The following is a 22,005-nucleotide window of genomic DNA, read 5'->3' on the forward strand; positions in this document are numbered from 1 at the left end:
ATTATAAACATAAAGGGTCCCATACAAAATATGGAACACTTACTTTCCTAAATTGCAACAAAAACTTAAAATTTGGAACTTTACCTAGCACTTTAGGATGTGAAGTATACTTCATGGGAACGGAAACTGGTCTGACATATAGAAGTAGAGGGTAGCTCCTTCCTGAAAGGACATGGCAAAGGATGGATACAGCAGTTCTCAAACTATGGGTCAGAACCCCAAAGTGGGTTGTGACCCCATTTTAATGGGGTCACCAGAGCTGGAGTTAGACTTGTTGGGGCCCAGGGCTTAAGTCCAAGCCCAAGCTCCACCACCTTGGGTGGCAAAGCTCAGGCTTCAGCTCCAGCCCTGGGCAGCAGGGCTCAGGCTACAGGCCCCCTACTCCTGGGGTTGTATAGTCATTTTTGTTGTCAGAAGGGGGTCGCAGTGCAATGAAGTTTGAGAACCTTTAGATTAATACATAGCTGTAAAAATGAGACACTACCCAGGCACAAAGAGAAATCAGCTGTATGAAACATGAACAGAAAGCTAAGGAACACTGATATAATAGCCAACATCTGTAAAAACCCTACCCGCCAGTATTATCCTCAAGAATATATAGGGTCAGATCCCACCTTGCATATACCAGTTTTCACTAAGGTAGCTCCATTTAGTTCAATAACGTTGTTCATGATTTGCACAAGTGTAAGTGAGGAAAGAATTGGGCTCAGAGTTTAACCATGAAATGGCAGCCCTAGTAGGGAGAAAATGTGATTTCCTTTGCTAATAAAACAGTTCCAAATCACAAAGAAGTTGTTTTCCTATTCATGTTTATATTACTATAAACCATAGACAAAAAATACGTAATTTTTTTAAATTGTGAAATTGCAGAATCAGTGTAGTGTGGCTGTTGCCGAAGTAGCAAAGTTGTGTGAAAGTAGCAAAGCTGAAGTAGCAATGCTGAAGTAGGAGGGTTGTGACTCAGTAGAGCAGTGGTTTTCAAACCGTGGGTCGTGACCCAGAACTGGGTCGCGGAATGGAAGGCACTGGGTCATGGTGGCTCTGGTCAGCACTGCCAACCAGGCTGTTAAAAGTCCCATAAGTGGTGCTGCCCAGCTAAGGCAGGCCAGTCCGTACCTGTCCTGTCTCCGCGCTGTGCCCTGGAAGTAGCCAGCAGCAGGTCTGGCGCCTAGGCGTGTGGGCCACGGGGCTCCACGCGCTGCCCCCACCCCAAGCACTGGCTCCACTCTCCCATTGGCCAGTTTCCAGCCAATGGGAACTGGGGGGGGGGGGGCGGTGCCTGCAGGTGAGAGCCACATGGAGCCACTTGTGCACCTCTGTCTAGGAGCCAGACCTGCTACTGGCTGCTTCTGGGGTGCAGCACTGTCTGCGGTGCCAGGACAGGCAGGAAGCCTGCCTCTGCACCCCTGCTGCCCCGCCTACCAGGAGCCGCCCAAGGTAAGCCCGTGCCCCAACCCCAATCCCCTGCCCCGGCCCTGAGCCCCGCCAAACCCAGAGCCCCATTCTGCACCCCAACCCCCTCAGCCCCAGCCCCACCCCAGAGCCTGAACCCCCAGCCCAGAGCCCTGACCCCCTCCAACACCCCAACCCCCTGCCCCAGCCCTGAGCCCCACCCTGCAGCCCTCATCCCTGCACCCCAGCCCTCTGCCCCAGCCCTGAGCCCCTCCCACACCCCAAGCCCCTCATCCCCAGCTCCGTTGGGTCGCGGGCATCAACAATTTTCTTCAACTGGGTCACCAGAAAAAAAGTTTGAAAACCGCGGCCGTAGAGCATATCTGCTGACTAAGGACATCTTTTTGTGACTGGACATGGTTTTGGCCTGTTAGTACTTTTTGCAGACGTCATAGAAGACCAAAATGGATTACAGTTATTTAGGTGATTGTGCTGTAAAGAGTTCTCAGGAATGACCTAAATGTCATTAGGAGAGAGAGAGAGTAGAAAGAGCATTATTAAAATGATCAGACTACTTTAACGTGGGACCCATGCTCAGGTCTCACAGCTGCCTTTCATTTTCAACTCCAGCAATGCTTTTTTTTCATAGTTAAGTTCAGGGATGAAATCTGCAAGTTACTGTCACAGGCATGAGGTGGCTGGCAGGCATACTGTGAGCTGAGGTTCTAGATTTCCTTCACTGCTGTGGCAAGGCATGACAGTCATGACCTGCAATAAAAACCCTGTAATTCAGGTCTTTGGCCTTTGGCCTGACGTCAGTCAGTGTTTTTATGAAGTGCACAAATGGGGAATAAAATGATACACTCAAATTCATTTTCATTTATGAACTAAAGCAGGATTTGAACTCCTTTCTTCAAAATGGAATGATTAGCCCACTGCGGCCCTGAGATGTACGTCAAATATCACAGGTTCTTCTGAAAATAGGTTTGCCTCGAATCGTATATTGAAGTGATTTCTTCACAAAAGGTACCTACAAGATCCTAAATCTTAATCCACTTTGAAATCAATTTAAAATCCACTTTGCTTGCAGTTTAAGGATCTAATTCATGTTCATTCACAAATTTTATTTGCTGTGGAATACCGAGCTGGCCCTTTAGCTATCAGATCTGAAAATCAGAATAGATGTGAGGCTCAGGTTAAGAGGTATAGTCTGATTTCCTTCTGAGCAGCTCTAACTTGTGCTATTCCTGTCAAAAACATGCACACTGGGCCCAATCCTTGCACACAGCCTGACTGAATAGACGGTGTGGAATGAAATTACACAAGGGGTTGAAATGGTGTGATTTCTTCTCCCCAACCCATGAGCAGGGTGTTGAGTACCCAAGCCCTATGTGTTACGTATATTAATGTTCATATCTTATATACTTTATATTTTATGTAATTTTTAATTTATACAAAACAATGGCAGCATCGGCCCAAAGATCTAGGCATTTCTGGCAAATATTTACAGCACAGCAAATATTTATGTATTTAAATATTTACAGCGAATATTTAAAAGTAGAAATAAAACCAGCAGCCTCCACTCATCCCCAATCAGAGCTTGCCAACCAGATAATAAATATCTAAGCTAACGAAACACCACCCTACTCATATGTACCAGTCTTCATTAAATTGCTTCCACCCTGAAAACCCAGGGGAAAATGGGCTTTGCGGCATGCCCTTTACAGGCTGTTTCACATCAATAGGGGAGCAAATTCCAGAGTTAGGGTTCCTCCCAGAGTAAGCTTTTCCAGAAGCCTCGTCTCTTGGAAACCAAAGGAGAGCCTCTGCTCATCACAGTTATGTCAGTATCACTAGAATAAAAAGTGGTCCACCACGTAGGGAGATGCCCAGCTATACAAAGATAAACAGAGCTAATCAGAGGGTTAGGTTTCTTAAACAAATTCTTTTTCAAAAGAGACAAAACCTAAAATTGAAATAAAAATCCACTCCACTCCCAGCCTATCTGCATGCTACCTATAATCTCCTAAACTAATAAGATGTCAGCCCCTGCCTTTGCTCAGCCAGTAAAGCCAACTATTACTGACCTCCTATTAAATATGCAAACAAGCATCGTCATACTTTTTCTCATGCTGCCTCTCAGACATGGGTTCCCCTTGAAAATCTCCAAAGTTACATCATTGTTTTTCAAATCCCTTCTTAAAGCTCTCCTTTGCAGTTATATCTACAGAAAACAGGGCAATGGTTAAGCAGTTGGTAGCCTGAGACCACTGTCAATCATGTAGCTCAGTATTGTCTCATTGTATCCTGATGCTCCCCATCTGTCTGTATCCACCTGTTGTCTCTTGTCTTATACTTATATTTTGAGCTTTTTGGGGTAGGAACCATCGTTTTTTGTTCTATATACAGCGCCTAGCACAACAGCCTAGCACAACAAGGTCCTGGTCCATGACTAGAACTCCTTCATGATACTGAAATCCAAATAATTACTAATAATTACAACAATATATAGTACCTCCATATTTAAGTGTCAGAAATGCCATTTCGTTTTGTGAAATAACAATATTTTGGTTTGTTTTATGGATATCTTTTTCAGAATGTTCAAATTACAGAGCCATTTCCCGTATTCACCATACAAAGGTTTTGTTTCTGTTTGGCGAAAAGCATCAGTAGCGATCATTATCCTTGTCAGTACACACTATCTTCAAACTGATATTGATGAAAATAAAATAAAAAACGAGGCCACATATTAGACAAATAAATGCCTGCAATACAACAAGAAAATTAAAATAACAATTTAATGTGGTATGATTTGGCTGGTTTTGCATCCATATTTTTTAAATAGTCAGTACATCTTTCAGGTGCTTTAAGAGACAAAACCAGCCTATATATATATGAAGTAAGAAGAAAGAACATGTAAATATTGTATATCCATCTGTTCCCAATAGAGTATGTTTACATATTAATGTGCAGTACAAATTTGTAAACATGAACATCTGAAACTTTTGGAGGAAGTGATACTAGCCCTTTTCCTTTCTATAACTTTATTGGAACAGCATGTCTGAAATGGCCCAAACCACACATGTAAATAAGTTTAATACTGGATATGTTTCAAGTGTTTTATATATTTATTTGTCTGCTTTATATTGCCATCCAATCCAGGTTTGTATATATAATTTTAATACAAATTATCATCTAATTGCAGCCCAAACCTTAGAAGATAAAATATATACTAAGGCACTTATATCAAAGCAACTACCACCAATGTTCAAACGATGCATTTGGCTTATTTTAAACATAGCCAGTAAACATATTAAATTCTGGTGAAACCAATTGGTAAACTACAGTTGGATTCACAAACACTTGTTGTTGTTTTGTCTCATTGAAGAAGAGGTTTCTAAACACAAATGTAGCATATTCCAAAATGGAGTACAAAAACAGTGCTTCAGTATTGTGAATTCAATTTACTGAGTACTGTAAATATAATCAGATATTTCTGAATAGCTTTGAATCTAAGGTTGAATTAACAACATTTTAAATTGTGGAATAAGTTTCAGCTTTTGAGAAATGTATTTCCCTCCCTATTTTATTCACCCACACAGTATTTTTATGTTTATTTTCAATCCACTGACCGAGGCTAGAAAGTTGAAAGTTTTGCACTTGTCATATATTTCCACATAATAGTAAAGAAAAGAACTTCACTGGTACAGTATATAGAATATACCTGCATGTTATGGACATATGGTCCTTTTGAAGTTGTCTTTCATTCATCCCGTTTGCACATTTAAAAAAAAAAGATTTACGATTATGAATATTTGAAGTAATGGTGGTAATTCATTTTCTCATGTTCTGTCACTCAGTTATCACTAGTAGCAGTTTAAAACAGTAAGACAAAAAGGAAACTTGTAAGTCATCATTGATCATTTGGACATAGCTTTTCTACTATAAACAAAACCATATATACAATGGTGTTAAAAATCTGGCCAAAATACCATCATGGCTATTACAAATGTAGCTGTTAGTTCCACTTGGCACTCTCCCAATTTATCAAAAGTTGGACCATTTGCATCCGGATAGTGTCTCCTTGGCTAGCTGGATTGGATTCACAGCCTGATTGGAATTCTGGTTTTCTGACCTGCATGGACTCCACAGATTGTGAAATGTCCTCCAGTTGTTCGCAGGGAAGCTCAAATCACATCCTTTCCAATAGCTACACTGTACACGGAGTAAGCCCGGCGTGTGCCATGTTAGTGGACTTCAGTAAGCTCCTTCATTGATATGGGGCCAGAATTCTCAAGGCCTTTGTCATAAACTGGTGAATCTTTAGACAGAATCATTATAGAGCTGGAGAGAACAGTGAAATATGAATAAAATGGCCTTGGTGCCATTCAGTGAAATGGGAAAGATACATTATATGTTCTAAAATCAAAGGACCTGATTCTCCTCTCATTTATACCAGTGTAAATCAAGAGTAATCCCATTCAAGCCTATGCTGTATAACTGGTGTAAGAGTGAAGAAAATCAGACCTGGCATAGTGAGCCAGAGTTTTGCCACCGGAGCAGAAATGTCTAGCCACAGATCGAAAACCTTGGGTCATTTATTCCAGTCTGGTCAGCTGTTAGGGTTTTGAAAGGCTTCTCTGCCTATATAATGCCTGCTATATAAGGGTCAAAATGTGGCATCCTCCTCCCCACACTCCCGTGCCTTGTCTATGTATTATCAATCACCTGTCCAGCAGCAGAGTCAAAATCTGCAAACGTCCACAAAACGTTTTGGTGGAACAGTGACAGCAGCAGAATTACATTTAGAAACTGCTCAACGGGGTGGTTAAAAAGTACTTCATATGGTTCTTGAATCATTAGTTCAATATCACACCAGTCAGAAGCCTTTTCTCCTTCACCTTTCTAATATGTGTAAAGTGCATAATATTCTCCAGACACTTTCACTCAAAGTGTTGATTCCTTTTTGGATAAGACTGTTCCTACCAATATCTGGTTCTATAAGTACCTCATACCTGTGGCCCAGTGAGTTAGAACCAGTGAAGCCCACTCATAGGCCTCCCATTGAAGTCAATGGGGGTTTTCCATTGTCTTCAGTGGGAGCCAGATCAGGAGCCTCGCTCCTTCCATGTTCTGCAGTGCTACCACCAGAGCAAGTAAATGGTAGAGAATTCTCCATGCTCCTTTGGGAGGTCTCATGAGTCAGTGAACTGGCCTGAGTCTGTTCCCATTTAAATGACTGGTAAAAGTCTATTTGAGTTCAATGGGAGCAGAACTGGTGTTTGAAATGATAAAATGAAGAGCTAAAGGAAGGGGAGACAGAAAACAGTTAAATAAATTCACATCATCTGGAGCCTAAAATCTTGCCTACAGAGTTTATTCTTATTCTTATTATATCCTTTATACATCTAACAGATCTACTTTTTCTTTCAGCTCAGACCTGAAGGGTAAAGCCAGTGGAGTTCCACACTTGTAGCCAAGAACAAAATCTGGCTCACTGTATTGAATATTCACTCTGTGAGCCAAATTCCTCACGCTATACCACTGAAGTCACTCTAGGAGGGAGTAAGGTGAATAAGTTTTAGCTCATACTAGATGTTGCCAGTTCACAATGAAATGTACATTTGAATTTAGTTGAAGTATCTTATAGTCACTGAGAGTTTGCCAACAATTGCACCAGCACATAGAGCTGCATGAGCACAACAGAAATGTTCTATAAATATTCATTTTAAACAATTGTTTAGTGATGTTTGCATTCTCTTTTTTGCTCTCTGCAAATAATTGCATGATTGGGTTTTCCTGGAATGCTCAAGAACACAAAAATTATGCTTGCCTGCTTATGAAAAACTTCATTTTAAATTTGTTTTCCATTTGTATTCACAACAGGAACTTCAATTATCCATATCCAATCAGGAACCATAAACAATATAACATGACTTATAAAAATGATTGTAACTAAACAATACAACTCAAATGTTAGATTGCTAATTTTAAAAGTTTAAAAAAAAAGTGGAGAAGAGTTAATCAAATAACAAATACATTTGAGAAAATCATATTCTGTTTACATCATACATTCTGTGAATGGAAAAAGAGGGTGATTTTGTCAAATAAATTGTTTGCTCAGCTCTAGGAAATAAAGATATAATTTATTTGATCCAGATTTAAATGATACTTTTTCATAAAGTCATCTATGCCAAAAATTTATAGCTTAGGTTTCAATCTATTCTTTTAAGTGGAAAAATACCAGTTTTGGTCCACAACTTCAAATCTATCATAATTGTAATATTTTATTTAATCACTACTGTTATTGTGGAATTTGGGATTTACCATTTGCATCCACCCAGAAAAAAATGACTTATCTAGAAGATCCTCCTCCTGCTCCCCCAGTAATATATTCAAGTTTTAGGACCATGTCTTGCTCCTGTTATTCTCGTGAGCACTCCTGATGAACCAAGATTCTGATCTCTGTGATACCAATGTGCAAAATCTGGTCCATTGTCTTCAATGGAACTACTCACATGAGTAAAGCAGCCAGGAATTGTCCCATTGTGAGTGAAGGTGGTTGTAAGACATTTGGTTATAAACAGTGCTTTGTTGCAATGTTTCACTTTTAATTAAAAAAAAACCCTAGACATTGCTAAAAAAATAACATTAGAACGCAGATATTCTCCGTTTTGCAATATTACTAACTGTTTTGATATCAATTTAACAGAGTTATGTATACCCTAAGTACTCATCTCTTATTGATATATATGAGAGTTTTGTGAATAGGTCATAGGCAGCTCTACCAGCAGGAAAAGTTAAGGCTACCAATCTCCGGAATGCAATTTCATTTTAACAAAGTCCTGTGACAGTAAATCTTTAAACTGTGTTATTTAAACAGCTCCTGTTTTGGGCTAGTTTCACGACAATTTATGAATGAGAGTAAAAATAGAATTTTGCCAATAACTTTTCATTCTTAAATCCACGTGTATTTGCAATGTAGTACCATTTTTATGTTTCAGAGTAGCAGCCGTGTTAGTCTGTATCCACAAAAAGAACAGGAGTACTTGTGGCACCTTAGAGACTAACAAATTTATTTGAGTATAAGCTTTCGTGAGCTACAGCTCATCCGATGAAGTGAGCTGTAGCTCATGAAAGCTTATGCTCAAATAAATTTGTTAGTCTCTAAGTGCCACAAGTACTCCTTTTCATTTTTATGTTTGTAAATTCAGGATTCTCTCTCTCTCTCTCTCATTTTAATTCCACAACGTGGCTAATTCCTGTCAAATATTCTCTGCAAATGTCTATTATATATCAAGTTAGACGTACAAATCAACTGACTTCAGGAAGGGTCTGAACATACATCAAGTAAAGAAAAATAAACAGCATGCCTCCAATTGTGGATAACTGTTAGCGTTATATTGTGTCCTTGCAGGGTGGAGAATATTTACATGGGTAACAAGACTATCCAGAGTTAGAACAGTTCATGCTAACAAAAAAATTGGGAGGGAATTAAAACCTCATGCTTCAGAGTTTGTCAGTCGCTAGCTCTTAGGGATCAGTATGAGATCTCTATGGCGGTCAGATTACCCCATATCTGCCTGCTGTAGGGTTTTTATACCTTTCTCTGCAGCACCTGATGCTGGCCCCTGTTAGAGAGAAGATAATGGACTAGATGGGCCCTGGGTCTGATCCAGTCTGGCAATTCCTATTTTCCTTCATGCCCCAAGGGGTTGGAGGAGATGCAGATGAGCACTGCCCCAGCAAGTGCTTCAGGAAGAGTTTTGTCTCACTTAGGCTCAATGTTTCCTGGAGCTCTGAGATCTGCTTCCTGAGCTCCCCTTATGGGGACCAGCTGGCCAAAGTGAAGGCAGACATGGCCCTGCCCTGTCCTCCCTGCCCACTTTGGGACAGGCTAGTGCCACTTTCAGCATTATCTAGCGGAGTCCTTAGCAAAGCATAATGAGCAGACTGTGCTGTGTAGGGGCACAGGGTCAGGAAGGCTCTTTGTACCCTCCTCTCATCAGACACCCTTTCCCCACCACTCGAGGGCAGGAATAATCAAGCCCTTGGACGTTTGGTCAGTCTTTGCTTCCTTCAACATCTAATGTTTAGATTTGGGACCACATCCTGCTAAGCTGGTTCATTCAGGTCCTGAGTCAGCAAGATGCTTGCTTCGCTCTAAGTATGCCCCATAAAATCAATAGGTCTCAAGCATGGGCTTAAGCACATAGCTGAATAGGGATGGTTTGCTAAATCAGGGCCTCAGATAGTCCCATTAACATAAGTAGGACAACTCAAGTAAGGTGAGCAGAAGCTAGCCCTTCACCTTCAAGGTAACTGAAGAGGAAGCTAGATAAAGAGTTTCATGAAAATAATGTTTAAAGTACTGCACATTTATTATACTTAGTTGCTCCTTAACACTGAGGTTCATTCCTGCTGCAGAGTGCAAATATTAAAAAGGTGAATGTAAAGTTTGCAGGTATCCTGTGAACATTACATAAATAACTCTTACCAAAAGGCATCTCTCTGTTGTTGGCTATCTTGTTGTCCCCCATGCTCAGAACATTTTTTACAACCCAGTTGCACATGAAATGTTAAATATCTAGGCAGGTCACTCCTGGATTATGAAGCACTTTATATACAATAATCAGCAAACCTTTGGGAATGATTGAAGAAAAGACTTGCTTACATGTCACTGCGTTAGTAATGTTCTATAGTTCCATTAGAGGCAATGGTTAATTGCTGAGTGCCAGTTAGAATGATTACATCTGCCATCTCTAAAAGAAGTCGGAATGCTGTCATTCACTTTGAAATGGCTTGTTGCGTTCATCAGTCTAGATGGCATAGAAAAGTTATAACCATACAAGCCATATGGAGAATGTAAAGAACAATTAAGTGCTTCCCGAGCAATGGGACTTGATGGGAAAATGTTTCCAGATGCATGTAGTCCATACAACATTTGATTAGCAGAATTGGGTACTTGTAGACACTGCCCAGTTAAGTCTTCAGATTTACCATTTTTCAGATTTGTTATGCCAAGGGAAGATAGCACAGGCACATCCACCATGAAGTGGGGTAAAACATGTGGATTGGTGCCTCCTAGTTTTTCGTGGCTTGGAAATACAAGTGACTGTTGTCTCAAAAGGCTTGTCGGACAAATCTTGTAGTAAAGGGGCAAATTGAGATTATGTAGATATGTTTCAGGGCATGACCCTCCAATGTTGCTTGCTGACAAGTGAAACGTAGGAGGTGAGCAAGATGGAGAAAGCAAGGAGTTCAGAGGAGATGGCGTCCCACCACTTGAGGTCGTAGGTGAAGAACCAGAACTCCCATCTAAAAATAAAAGCAAAAGTAGTCAAAATGATGCTACTGGATGTTAACGAATAAGAATTATGGGTGGAATCCTGACCACACTGAAGTCAATGTAGCCTGCTATCATTTTCATCTAAATATCTACTGACTCCAAAGGGAATTCTGCAAGCAAGACTATGGCAAGATCCATCCATAAATTATGCATCATATCTTTGTTATCTAGGCCCCAGTGCAGCAAGGTAGTCATGCGTGTGTGTGTAAGTATGTGACTACTCACATAAACTTTTTTGAGGCAGGAACGGGGAAAAATTTTATTTATTGATATTTGGGTCATTTACAATAAGACATTAAATTACATTGTCTTGACATGTATAGGTACATGTCTTAGTACAGAATTAACAATATTAAGCAACATTCTGTATATTGATCATATCTTGTTATATCATTAACATTTCTCTTTTTTTGTCCCAATAACTTGATTGTAACTTCTTAGGTGCTGAAACTCACACACATGCTTAAATACCTTGTTGAATCAGGCCTCTATGTATAATCAATTCCCTTCTTCTGTTTATAAACAAACAGTGTCATGTTTAAGGTGCTCTATTTTCCTCCTGATTTCCAGGGGTTTTCCTTGCATATAACAATAGAAATACTTCTTATTCAGCATTAATGGAAATTTTGCCTTGGACCCCGATCACAGGAATTGACTCATTTTATTTAGTTTCCACTGCAGTTTATAAGACACCTTTAATCACCGTTTCTCAAACAACTTTAAACATTCTTTTCAATTTAACAACCTATTTTCTGAAGTGGATTAATGATTGCTTTCATAAATTTATTAGAAAAACAACATCCACTTATTTTATATTTATTAGGTTACTGGTGTGTAACGCCATTGTTCAGCACAAGTTTTCAGCTCCTCCTATGTAAGTTCAAGGGTAAAAGCTAAGGAGAGATGGTTGCTTTGACAGTGAAACATTGCAGAGCAATGTGTATTCCTGTTACTAAGCGGACACTGTTTTAAGATGGCATCATTTAAAAGCCCCATTCTTCTCCTGCAGATATATTAGCACAGCTCCATTGCACCTTATATCACAAAATTTGGGTCTACTTTTTTCTCATTTATTTATATGTATTAATGCTGGCATGGAAAAAAAAACAAAATATCCCCACTTGCTTTTTGTCACACTTGTAAAATGGTTCTGACATGTTTAGGATCTTTCTTCATTTACACTATAATTCAAAATCATGTACGCAAGACACGATCTGGTCAGGTTTTATGTGTAATGGTCTATCAGGAATCTTTTGATATTCTATACTTTTTGCTGTCAGTATATGAGATTGATACAATGTGAAGGTTTAAGAAGTGATGCAATGTAGAAACTATTCTTGTTCTCAGATTAACTGCAGACCATATCATGTACGTATTTGCAGGAATGATGGCATATTTTTGCACATTAAGGGCTTCATCTTTTTCACACTGATGTCAATTGCTGTTTTAATATTGATTTCAATGGGAGAGGGAGCAGGCAACAGAAAGGACCTATTCTCCTCCTTCTCCCTAATTCTCACTAATATTATAGTGTTTAAGAGGCAACTTAAGCAATGTAAGATCACATTTGTGATGGCAAGATCATTATCTCAACTTGCAAAAGTAGTCCCTATGTGGCTAAGTAGTGGACAGTGCGTAGAATATTATCATAAACTTAAAATGCTCCTTAAAATGTACATAAAGTGGTTTCCAATAGATCTTTGGATTTTGTGGGGTGAGAAATGAATAAAATAATACTGCAAATCTGGTTAAGCATTTTTATTAGGTACTGTAAATAGATTGTTGCTGAGAATTTTTCAGCATCTACAGTATTCCTTTCGTCTATGCTCTCTGTGTGTCACTATCAGTTGTGCACCATTCCTTGGCAGGTCTGTTAACTTTTGGAATGTGAAAGTTCTTGCCCATCCATAAGCTGCTCTACAGTTCAGATGGATCTATGTAGGCATGTTTAGTCTAGATGGCCTTGTCATGTTCTGAAATTATTAAATTAAATTATTAACAAAAAAAAATCCAAGTCCTGTTTCGGAGTAGCTAATGGACACATTGTCGGTGTTTCAGAAATGCAAGAAGAGCATAGCAAATCACTGCAACAAGTCACTGAAAAACTTTTCATGGGTCACTTAGCTTTCTTTGCCGTACAAATATTTAGACCTGATCTTATTCCCATTGAATACAATGGGTATTTAGACCAAGTTGTGCGTACATGTATCACAATGTATGTGTGTGTGCCCATATCATATAAGTGAAGGGATATCCGTATTCTCAGTGTTCAAAAGTCAGTTGGACCCCAAAAGATCATGAAATTGTCTTAAAAAAATCATGAGATTTTTAAAATAAATCATTTGCCTTCTAGGTTTTAAGCCCTTAGGATGTGTGTTTTCAACCTTTTCTCTAATAATAAACCTTTTATAACATCCCACACCATCATTAATTCTATACAGTATTTATGTGTGTAGCCTCTATGTCTATGTATCTTGACTTCTTGATCTTATAAAATAGGAACTATTCATGTTTTGAGATAACATAGGATGTACATGCCACAATACAGAAATCTTCAAATTTTTTCTAAGGTTAATGGCTGTGTTAAATTGGTAAGCATAGCTTTTTTTTTTAAAGTGCTTTCCAATGGTAGAGTCTACAATTTTTCATCTGGCTCTACAAGCACGCATTCTTCGAGCAAAACTTCCAGTGGACATTTTTCCTGTGTAAATTCTGCAGGATTGGGTGCCAAACAAATAACTTCTCATAGACTCATAGGTATTAAGATCAGAAGGGACCATTATGATCATCTAGTCTGACCTCCTGCACAACGCAGGCCACAGAATCTCACCCACCCACTCCTGAAAAACCCCTAACCTATGTCTGAGCTACTGAAGTCCTCAAATCATGGTTTAAAGACTTCAAGGTGCAGAAAATCCTCCAGCAAGTGACCCGTGCCCCATGCTACAGAGGAAGGCGAAAACCCCCCAGGGCCTCTTCCAATCTGCCCTGGAGGAAAATTCCTTCCCGATCCCAAATATTGTGATCAGCTGAACCCTGAGCATGTGGGCAAGATTCACCAGCCAGATACCCAGGAAAGAATTCTCTGTAGTAACTCAGATCCCACCCCATCTAACATCCCATCACAGGCCATTGGGCTTATTTATCATGAACAGTTAAAGATCAATTAATTGCCAAAATCATGTTATTCCATCATACCATCTCCTCCATAAACTTATCGAGTTTAATCTTGAAGCAAGATAGATCTTTTGCCCCCACTGCTTCCCTTGGAAGGCTGTTCCAGAACTTCACTCCTCTGATGGTTAGAAACCTTCGTATCAGTGGAGATAATTATTATTTGAAAAATCTTGCAACACTTATTTGCAATTTTGCAGCAGTTAAATGTCCTATTATTGATAATTTCTAGATATTGTATCATCTTCTTTACTATTTAAACATTGGATTTTGTTTATCCAAAAAAGAAGAGTAGCAAACCATAGAAAATATCATTAAATATTATTATGATCCTATTTCAAGATAATTTTCTAGAATGGAATGGACAATCACAAGAAATTTATGGATTTTGTGACAAGATAGCAAAATAACAAACCTATTCTATATATCCCTCTAAAACAGCTGAATAATATTTTTTCATACAAGTTATAGGTGTGAATCCTGTTTCAGTATTCTCAGCTACAGTTGAATGGTTAGTGTACATTAAAGCATTACTACAATGTTCCTGGGGAAGTTTCATACTCCTTAAATTGATTTCTACAGGAGTCTTCCTTGCACAAGGTATGTAGAGTTAGGTCTACAGAATGTTGTTTGGTATCTACCCACTTCCTCTGTGTAATATTTATTTTATTGTATGTACTCTTAAGTTTAGATATAATACATGAACTTATCAAAATCTTTAAGTTTATACACAATGCTAAAATACATTAATTATAGTCCTAAATAATTAACTAATTGACACACTATCATGGAAAGAATACAGACTTCACACCCAAGGGCTCAGCCTGTATTAGACCAGCAGAGGGAATGAATTTTATAGCAAAGGGTCCTTCACTGAAAATGCCCACCACCAGATGTTCAAATATGATGGCATTAACTCAAGCATCTCAAGATTGCCTTTAGTCACAGATAAAACATAATGTGATAGAAGGTCTTTAAGGCTTCAAACGGACAATAAGCTCCAGGAGGGTAGGATTTTGCACCTGTATGGAGCCCCACTGAAATGGTGCAAGGATCCTCCTGGGCACAGCTCTTTGCAGGATCAGGGCCTGAAGTAGCTGTCCCTAAATGAGTTGTTGTTATTAGTGACTTAATATAGTTACTTTCTTGTCCTTTTTCTTCTTTTCAGATATTTATTTATTCTTCAATGTCATTTGATTTGAAAATTAATAAAGAGTTAATGTAAAAATATTGTCTTGCTCACGGAAACAGTCAGCTAGATAGTTGTTATTAAGCATAAACAGCAAGAAAGGACTGAGTCAGTAAATTTGAATTCTAATCCTTTCATCACAGTGCCATCCCCCAGGATGGCATCCTCCTAATGTAATTTCACACATCCACATCTCCATGTCATTTCCATGTCATTTCACACATGCACAACAGTTAGGTTATTTCTGTTTTACACTTAATCTTTTGTTTACACCTTAGAAACCACTTGAAGATTCAAAACTCACCTTGGGTTTCTGCACCAAAGGTCTTAAAATCCAGAGTAAGTGGTGGCCTCCATGGATATGTTTCCAAAAGTCCATCCAGCACTCCCCTATAAAGTAGAACGTGGAATTCAGTGACTTAATGGATATGGCTCCTGCAGAGAATTACATTTGCGGACTTCCTGCCTTTCTAGATATCTTTCATAAAGAAAGAATGCATAAATATTCTAAAGCCTTCTCTCTTTTCTTTCTTTCCAGTTAATTAACAAAGTCATTTCAAATCGTAAATTAAAAGTAGTATGAAATAGAGTGTAGATCTTTTTACACACATGAGAATGTACAGAAGTTGTAGCTGACAATTTATAACAATTACCTGTTTCTCCCAGGGTCTCGAAATCCTTTAGCAAAGGGATTCCTGTCTATTTTCAGCTTGGTAATCTACAGATTAAAAAATTAAAATAATCAAATAATTGTAGTGAGTAAATAAGGCCAGGTGAAAGTAGGATTAAAATGATATAAGAGGGGTATAGTACCCTCACTTCCACTGATTGTTATATTGAATTATATTGTTTAGATTAAAATCTGCTTTCCTGAATCCTACAGATAGCCCTGTTGACTTCAATTGAATGTAAGGGCAAGATTTAGCTCAATATTGCAGTTGTTTCTATTATAAATATCCCTCCCTCCCTATGCACTTTAAAGCAGCACTTATTAATTATGATGATGATGATGATTCCTTAATCTCAAGCAGACTGAGTTCCTTTCCCGTTGGTATTTTCTAAACAAGATTCCCTTCTATTTATTTTATCTGCAGTTTTGTGCACATGTTTTAATTCTACTTCCACAACACTTTACCGCGTTGTTTATTATAAAGCATCGCCCAGCTCCCCTGGCGCTGTGGCAGTCTGTGAGGGCAGTGCCAAGTCCTACAAGGTGCTGAAGTTAACAGGAATAGGACTCAGCACCTCGCAGCATCAGGACTTTTCTAAATACAATTAGTATTTATTATATTGTTATTGTAGTCAAGGCCCGGGGGAGAGCAAGTCTCCAGAGATTTCTTAGTGAAAGTAGCAGCCCCGCGTGAGCAGGCAGTAACAGGCGGTAATATATCCTAGCGTGTGTTGTGGAACATGCTCAAAATTAGTAAAAAAAACCCCAAAGTTAAAAATCCAGGATTCCAGCTGCGGTTCTGTTTCCCAAGAACCCAGCAAAGGTGAAGCTCCGAGCCGGGCTGCAGTGCAGGAAAGCTCGGGCGCTCTCTCTGTTCCCCGGGGCCGCTTTACCTGCTGGTTTTGATAAGCCGTAACAGTGGTGAATTCGGTTTCCTTAAATGAAAAGGTTTTAACCCCTTCCGCTGGCAGAGACTGGATCTGGGCCAGATCAAATCTGGAATCCTGCAGAATCACGTGCACTCTCGGTTTGTATTTGTGCATGGACTGCAGGATAATCTGTAAATTACAAGGAAAAGAGGGTGAGCAGCTTTCCCCTCTGCACAGAAAGGGACGAGAGAACCCCTGTGGCCGGCTGAAATGCTTCTCCCATTAGCAATAGATAGCCAAGTAGTTCTCTCCTGCTCCCGTTCTCCGAGCTGAACCAACTGCCTCGAAATCTGTCCTGACTCTAAACACCGCGTTAGTTAACTCAAATTTGCGTTTGCCTCTGGGAAGATTCGGGTGTGTGTGTGGGGGGGGGGGGGGGAGTGTGTGTGTGTGTGGGGGGGGGTCCATTTTGCTTTCCTAAAGCCCCGTTTGTTTTATTTTGCAAATACCAGCAAACCTCCCCCCCCGCTTAAATCAACGGCTCGGCTCTCTGGTGACCCAAATTTGCTCTCCCAATCTTCGTGCAATATTGGGGGGGGGGAACAACCCCCCCCCTCATCCGGATAGGAACTGTGGGCTCGAAAATCCAGTTCGTTTAACTCAAGAAGAAAGGGACAGATTGCAGCTGAGTGCGGGATATTTCATAGGATTTAGGCGCTTTCTGGCACGAATGACTGCAGTGGACAGGCTGTAAAGTTGCGGCTCTTGTGTGCAGCTATAACCCTCCTTCCCGATCTCTGCAAGGTGCTGGGCACTTGGAATAACGGGTCTTACTCAGGCTGGTGCTTATGGACACGCACTGATTCCGCATGGGGCTTCCCTGGCTGGCATCTGACTCGCCTGAAAAACGCGTGGCGTCTTTAGGGTCTTGGCCTCGCCCCAGGGACTGGAGGCCACAGACTGGAAGCGGGATCCCCAAGGGACAAGGAGGCCCAGGGACAGCGAAAGAAAGCCCCCCCCCCCCCCCCACACACACACACACTGTTCAACTGCGTTCACCCCACAGCCGGCACTGCGGCCGGATACACCCCTTCCCCCCTCTTCCCGTCCAGGGGCAAGTGACGATTCTCTCCAGCCCTGGTTTAGGGGCTCAGTCCCCAGGCCGTGCAAGCACGGGACCAAACCGGGCTGTGCATGGCAGAGGGGGGAGAATAGATCGGGAATGCGGCTGCATCCACCGGGGCCCTCCCTAAAAGAGCTGAAGGGGCGGGGGGAGTGTCCGCCTCCCGGGGGGCTGCCCCTGCCCGCCTCCCTCCCCCTGCAGGACGAGAACCGGGCTAAATCCACACCTACATGCCCTTTGTCGTCCATCTCATTGTTGGTGAGTTTCACCCTGTCGAAGCTGATGATTTGCCTCATCCAGGTCTCTCCGGAGCAGGGGGAATCCGGGTGGATATAGAGCCTGGGCGTTATACAGGAGTGGTCTGTGTTCCCAGCCACCATCCACTGGGAGCTGTGGTAGACATACCTACAACGGGAGGGCACAGCGGGGTCAGCAGACAACAGCAGGACCCCGGGCCGGGAGCCAGGCCGAGGGAGGCCTGTGGCTCCCGCCCCAGGGGGCGCGGCAGGGCCAGGGCGTTCGGTGGGGCTGGCCCCTGGTTCCGGACGCCAGCCGCAGAGGAAACCGATCTGCGCCGCTGAGCGAGATCCGGGGAGCCCGAGCGCTCTGCCTGCCCCCGGCCGGGGCCGTGCACCGCTCCGGGCCCAGCTCCCCAGCGGTGGCGCTTGTTTCCCAAGCCAGGCTGTGCCCAGCCGGGCCATTGTAGGGATGTGTGTGGGCCCGGCACAGGGAAACCCCGCAGCTGGCTCGGCTTCCAGCCTCCCAGCCTCACCCATCCCTCCAGGGCTGGCGGCGTGGGGCAAGGGGGGGGGGTAAACCTGGCAAGGAGAAGCGGGACCCCCGCGGGCTCTCCGCCCTGCGCAGACACTAGCCCTGTGCGCACGTGCGCCCGCTAAAACAAATGTGTTTCTGAAGGGCTGCAAATCATAAGACAACAACAACCACCACAGCAACCAATCGGAGTTATCAGTTGCTCCCGCTGCTTTGTCTGCCTCGTCACCTGGGGGGGCGGGGAGGGTTAGGTGAGAAACAACCCCCCCCCCCCAGTTTCCTTCCTGAGCTTAGGTTCCCAACCCGTTCTCAGCTCTTGTTACTGGGCAGTGGGATAGTCCCTGGGAGCCCGGAGCCCCTCCAGCCGGCCGGCACACAGCTCCGGGGGCTCTAGTTTAATTGCCCCCCAGTGCTTGCAGGTTGATTGCTCTGGGGGTGCCCTGGGCAAGGCTGCTTGTTGTGACTGTCGTTGGGTCATTTCGCTGTTGCACCCAAAGCAAGGCCGGCTCTGAACCTCGCTCTCCGGTTTACACCGGTAATCTTTGCACATACACCCACACCCCCCCCCCCCCAGCGAAATTGCCCTTGTTACTCGGAAACCAGAGCCTGTCCCCTCCGGGCGGCGATCACCCCTGCCCCGTGTCCCTTTGACACCCCCTGTCATTCGGTGACTGCTGGGCAAGCCGCACAGACCCGCGGAGCTGGCTCCCCTCCTCCCCCCAGCACCCTCGGGGGCTCCAGGCCACAAGGAACCTGCCTAGGGGCTGGGGACTGGACGCATTGCCCTGCCCTGGGGGGGCGGGGGGCGCGCCCGGGGCAGAGATGGTCAAGGGAACACCGACAGGCGAGGCATCCTACGGAGCTGCAAGAGGCCTAGGTCAAGCGCAGAGATGCCCGAGGCGAGCAAACACTCCCGGGTGAGTTTGCTGCGCGGAGAGGCAGCGGGGCGCGCTTTGAAACGCGTGAGTGAAACTGACGCAGGACACAAGTGTGGGAGAGCCGCCGCTCTGAGGCTGGGCGCTAGGGAGTTTCCCCGCAATGAGGTGGGGAGGGGGCTCCGCTATTTGCAAGTGTGTGTGTGGGGGGGGGCGGTTGTTTTCAGATCCCACTCAGCAGCGATAGCCGGCGGACTGTGGGATCCTTTGCTTGTCGCGGGTAATCAGCTAGTTGTTGTAGTGAATGGGCATGGTGCAGGCTTCTTTGTTTGCGCTGTAAAACGCAGCGCGGCATTTGCGTGGATCCGGTTTTTTACCTGTATCTTTTGGAGTCCACAGGGACCACGTCAATGGCGACGTAATATTGGTTCGCTGGCTCCAGACCCTTCACTTTCACCCTGACGGAGGGAAACATTCTCCTGCAGGATGCAGAAAGGAGCCCGTTATTTTCCCTCTTTCCTTTTGAAGCTTGTAAGGCGGGAGTAAAAAGTTTCAGGACAAAGCTCCCACTTTAAAAGTCGACAACGATTATTTTTTTTTTAAATAATCACTTTCGGGGACTGGGAAACGGGATTGTACCGAAAATATTCGGGGTGAAATCCTCTGGGTGGTTGTCGCTCTTAGCACAAAACGCTACACAGAACGTGAGCGGGAACCGATCATGTTATGCGTGGGTGATCGCAGAGACAAGGAAGTTACATTTAGCTGTATATAAAGAGTTGCCGTAAGATCTACTATATGGGAAATATTAAAGTATATGCATGAAAAAATGATGGCTATAGTAAAACAGAATTCCACTGATCGTGGTTTCTAACATTAGGTTACATACCCTCCTTTGTAATGTTGTTCATATAGATATTAATAAGATTCGAGTTGATTAAAATATTGAAGAGAAAACATACACCAAATATATCGTCTGTAGGAGATATATTGGAACATTAAGTATGAAGATTGTATAGGCTACCATTCCAGTTAACATGCATAAATGCATACTACACGTTTTTTGAACGCTTGCCGAATGGTTTGCTTTTGGTCCACTTGCCAAATCTTTGACAAAGGGATTTGCTGCAGGGATTCAGTGAAAGTTTCATATTTTACAACGCTCTCCAGAGCTGCCCGTAGTTTTTGAATCGTTAGCACGAGCAATCGAAAGCACAACAAATGTATTTAAGAACCTGGGTTTTTCTTGGGCCAGAAGACACCCTGTGGCTATCACCCATGATTTACATACAACCACACAGCACCCAAGGCGTGCCTGGCTCTGCCATACCTGCCGGCTTTGGTAATAATCATTTCCGTGCCAATCTCGTGAAATCTTTTCCAGAGTTCAGAGCCTTGCAGTTCCACGTGGATCTCATCCTTCGCCTCTCGGCTTTCGGCGCTCGCTGAGAAAGAAGCCGATGTGTCTGTCCTAGGTCTCTTTTCTGCCAGGATCAGAAATGAGAAGTATTTACACGGTTCCTATTCAGAGCAAGTTTACATGTACCGAAATGCCCCCGGGCCCTGAATTAGCCTGCAGAGCCCCCACCCTGGGCACTGGCTCTGCGGATACGGACTGCATCCGAGGTGGAAGTAGCTAATCTATTATACAGCATATTTCGGATTACTAAAATCTGGACTCACCATCCCCGCGAGCGCCTGGAGATTATCAAGGCCCGGGGGTGGGAAAGGAAAGCAAAGGTTATTTTCCGTGGCCGGCACAAATCCTTCTGTGTCAAAGGTGAGCCCAGGGCCGCGCTCGCTTCTCTAGTTACGGGTTGGCAAAGGAAACGGGAACCGGCTCAGGTGAGACAGGGCCTTCGGGGAGTTGATTCAAACGATCAGGAAGTTTGGCGTGCACCACCTGGGCAGGTTCTTCGGTCTCTTTCTATGAAACCGGCCGGTCTGCCGGGCTGGGGAAACAGCTGGTGGATGCGGCTCAGCTCCCGCACCTCAGACAGAGAGCTCGGGAGGTTTCTTTAATATATGGCTGTTGTTTTGCATGTATGCGGATCTCAGGCTCCCCGCAGCCTCTCCCCGTGACCTGGCTGGGGGACGGGACGGGCTGCGGAGTTTGAGGAGCGGAACCGATACTGCGTGAGTTCGGGAAGCCTTTAGCCACCAAGGACTCTCCGCGCCCTCTCCTGTCAGACGTTATTTAAAGAGAAAAAACGGGGGATACTAACCAGGTCCCTGGCTTTTCCCGGTCCCTCTGCAGCCGGTCCCTTCCTCCTCTCCCTTCTCCACGCGATGCTGTTGTTTCTCATCTCTGAAGTCCTGCAGTTTCCTCTTTGCGGATTTCCCCACTAAGGCTTCAACGGAGAAAGCGTGAGCTCGGGAGCTTAGAGCCATCCCGGAGCAAATTGGATCCTCCCGAGCGGAACTTCAAGCCTGATCCTTTAAAAATGGGGAGGAAATCCCCCAAATCCTAAAAGAGAGCTAAAAGCCCCCTCGGGCAGGAGCGGTAAGGTTCCTCCTGACAGCCCCTTCCTTCGCACGGTCTCCGCATCGTGCATGCGGGCAACCCGCGTCAGGTTAAATCCCTCGATTTATT

General features: G+C 43.2%; 1 protein-coding gene across 1 annotated transcript; it reads right to left on the reverse strand.

Annotated features, from left to right (window-relative positions):
* Positions 1–9,862: 9,862 nt before the first annotated feature.
* On the reverse strand, positions 9,863–21,803 carry TBX22 (T-box transcription factor 22). Its single transcript, XM_048864788.2, has 8 exons — positions 21,638–21,803; positions 20,743–20,896; positions 19,790–19,891; positions 17,997–18,171; positions 16,668–16,832; positions 15,758–15,822; positions 15,409–15,494; positions 9,863–10,710 (listed from the first exon to the last, which is right to left on the reverse strand). Exons 1-8 carry the CDS (start codon positions 21,801–21,803, stop codon positions 10,100–10,102), a joined length of 1,524 nt encoding a protein of 507 aa, XP_048720745.1. The 3' UTR covers positions 9,863–10,099.
* Between the last annotated feature and the right edge of the window lie 202 nt (positions 21,804–22,005).

This window comes from Caretta caretta, chromosome 9 (assembly GCF_965140235.1).
Source record: "Caretta caretta isolate rCarCar2 chromosome 9, rCarCar1.hap1, whole genome shotgun sequence".
Taxonomy (NCBI): domain Eukaryota; kingdom Metazoa; phylum Chordata; order Testudines; family Cheloniidae; genus Caretta; species Caretta caretta.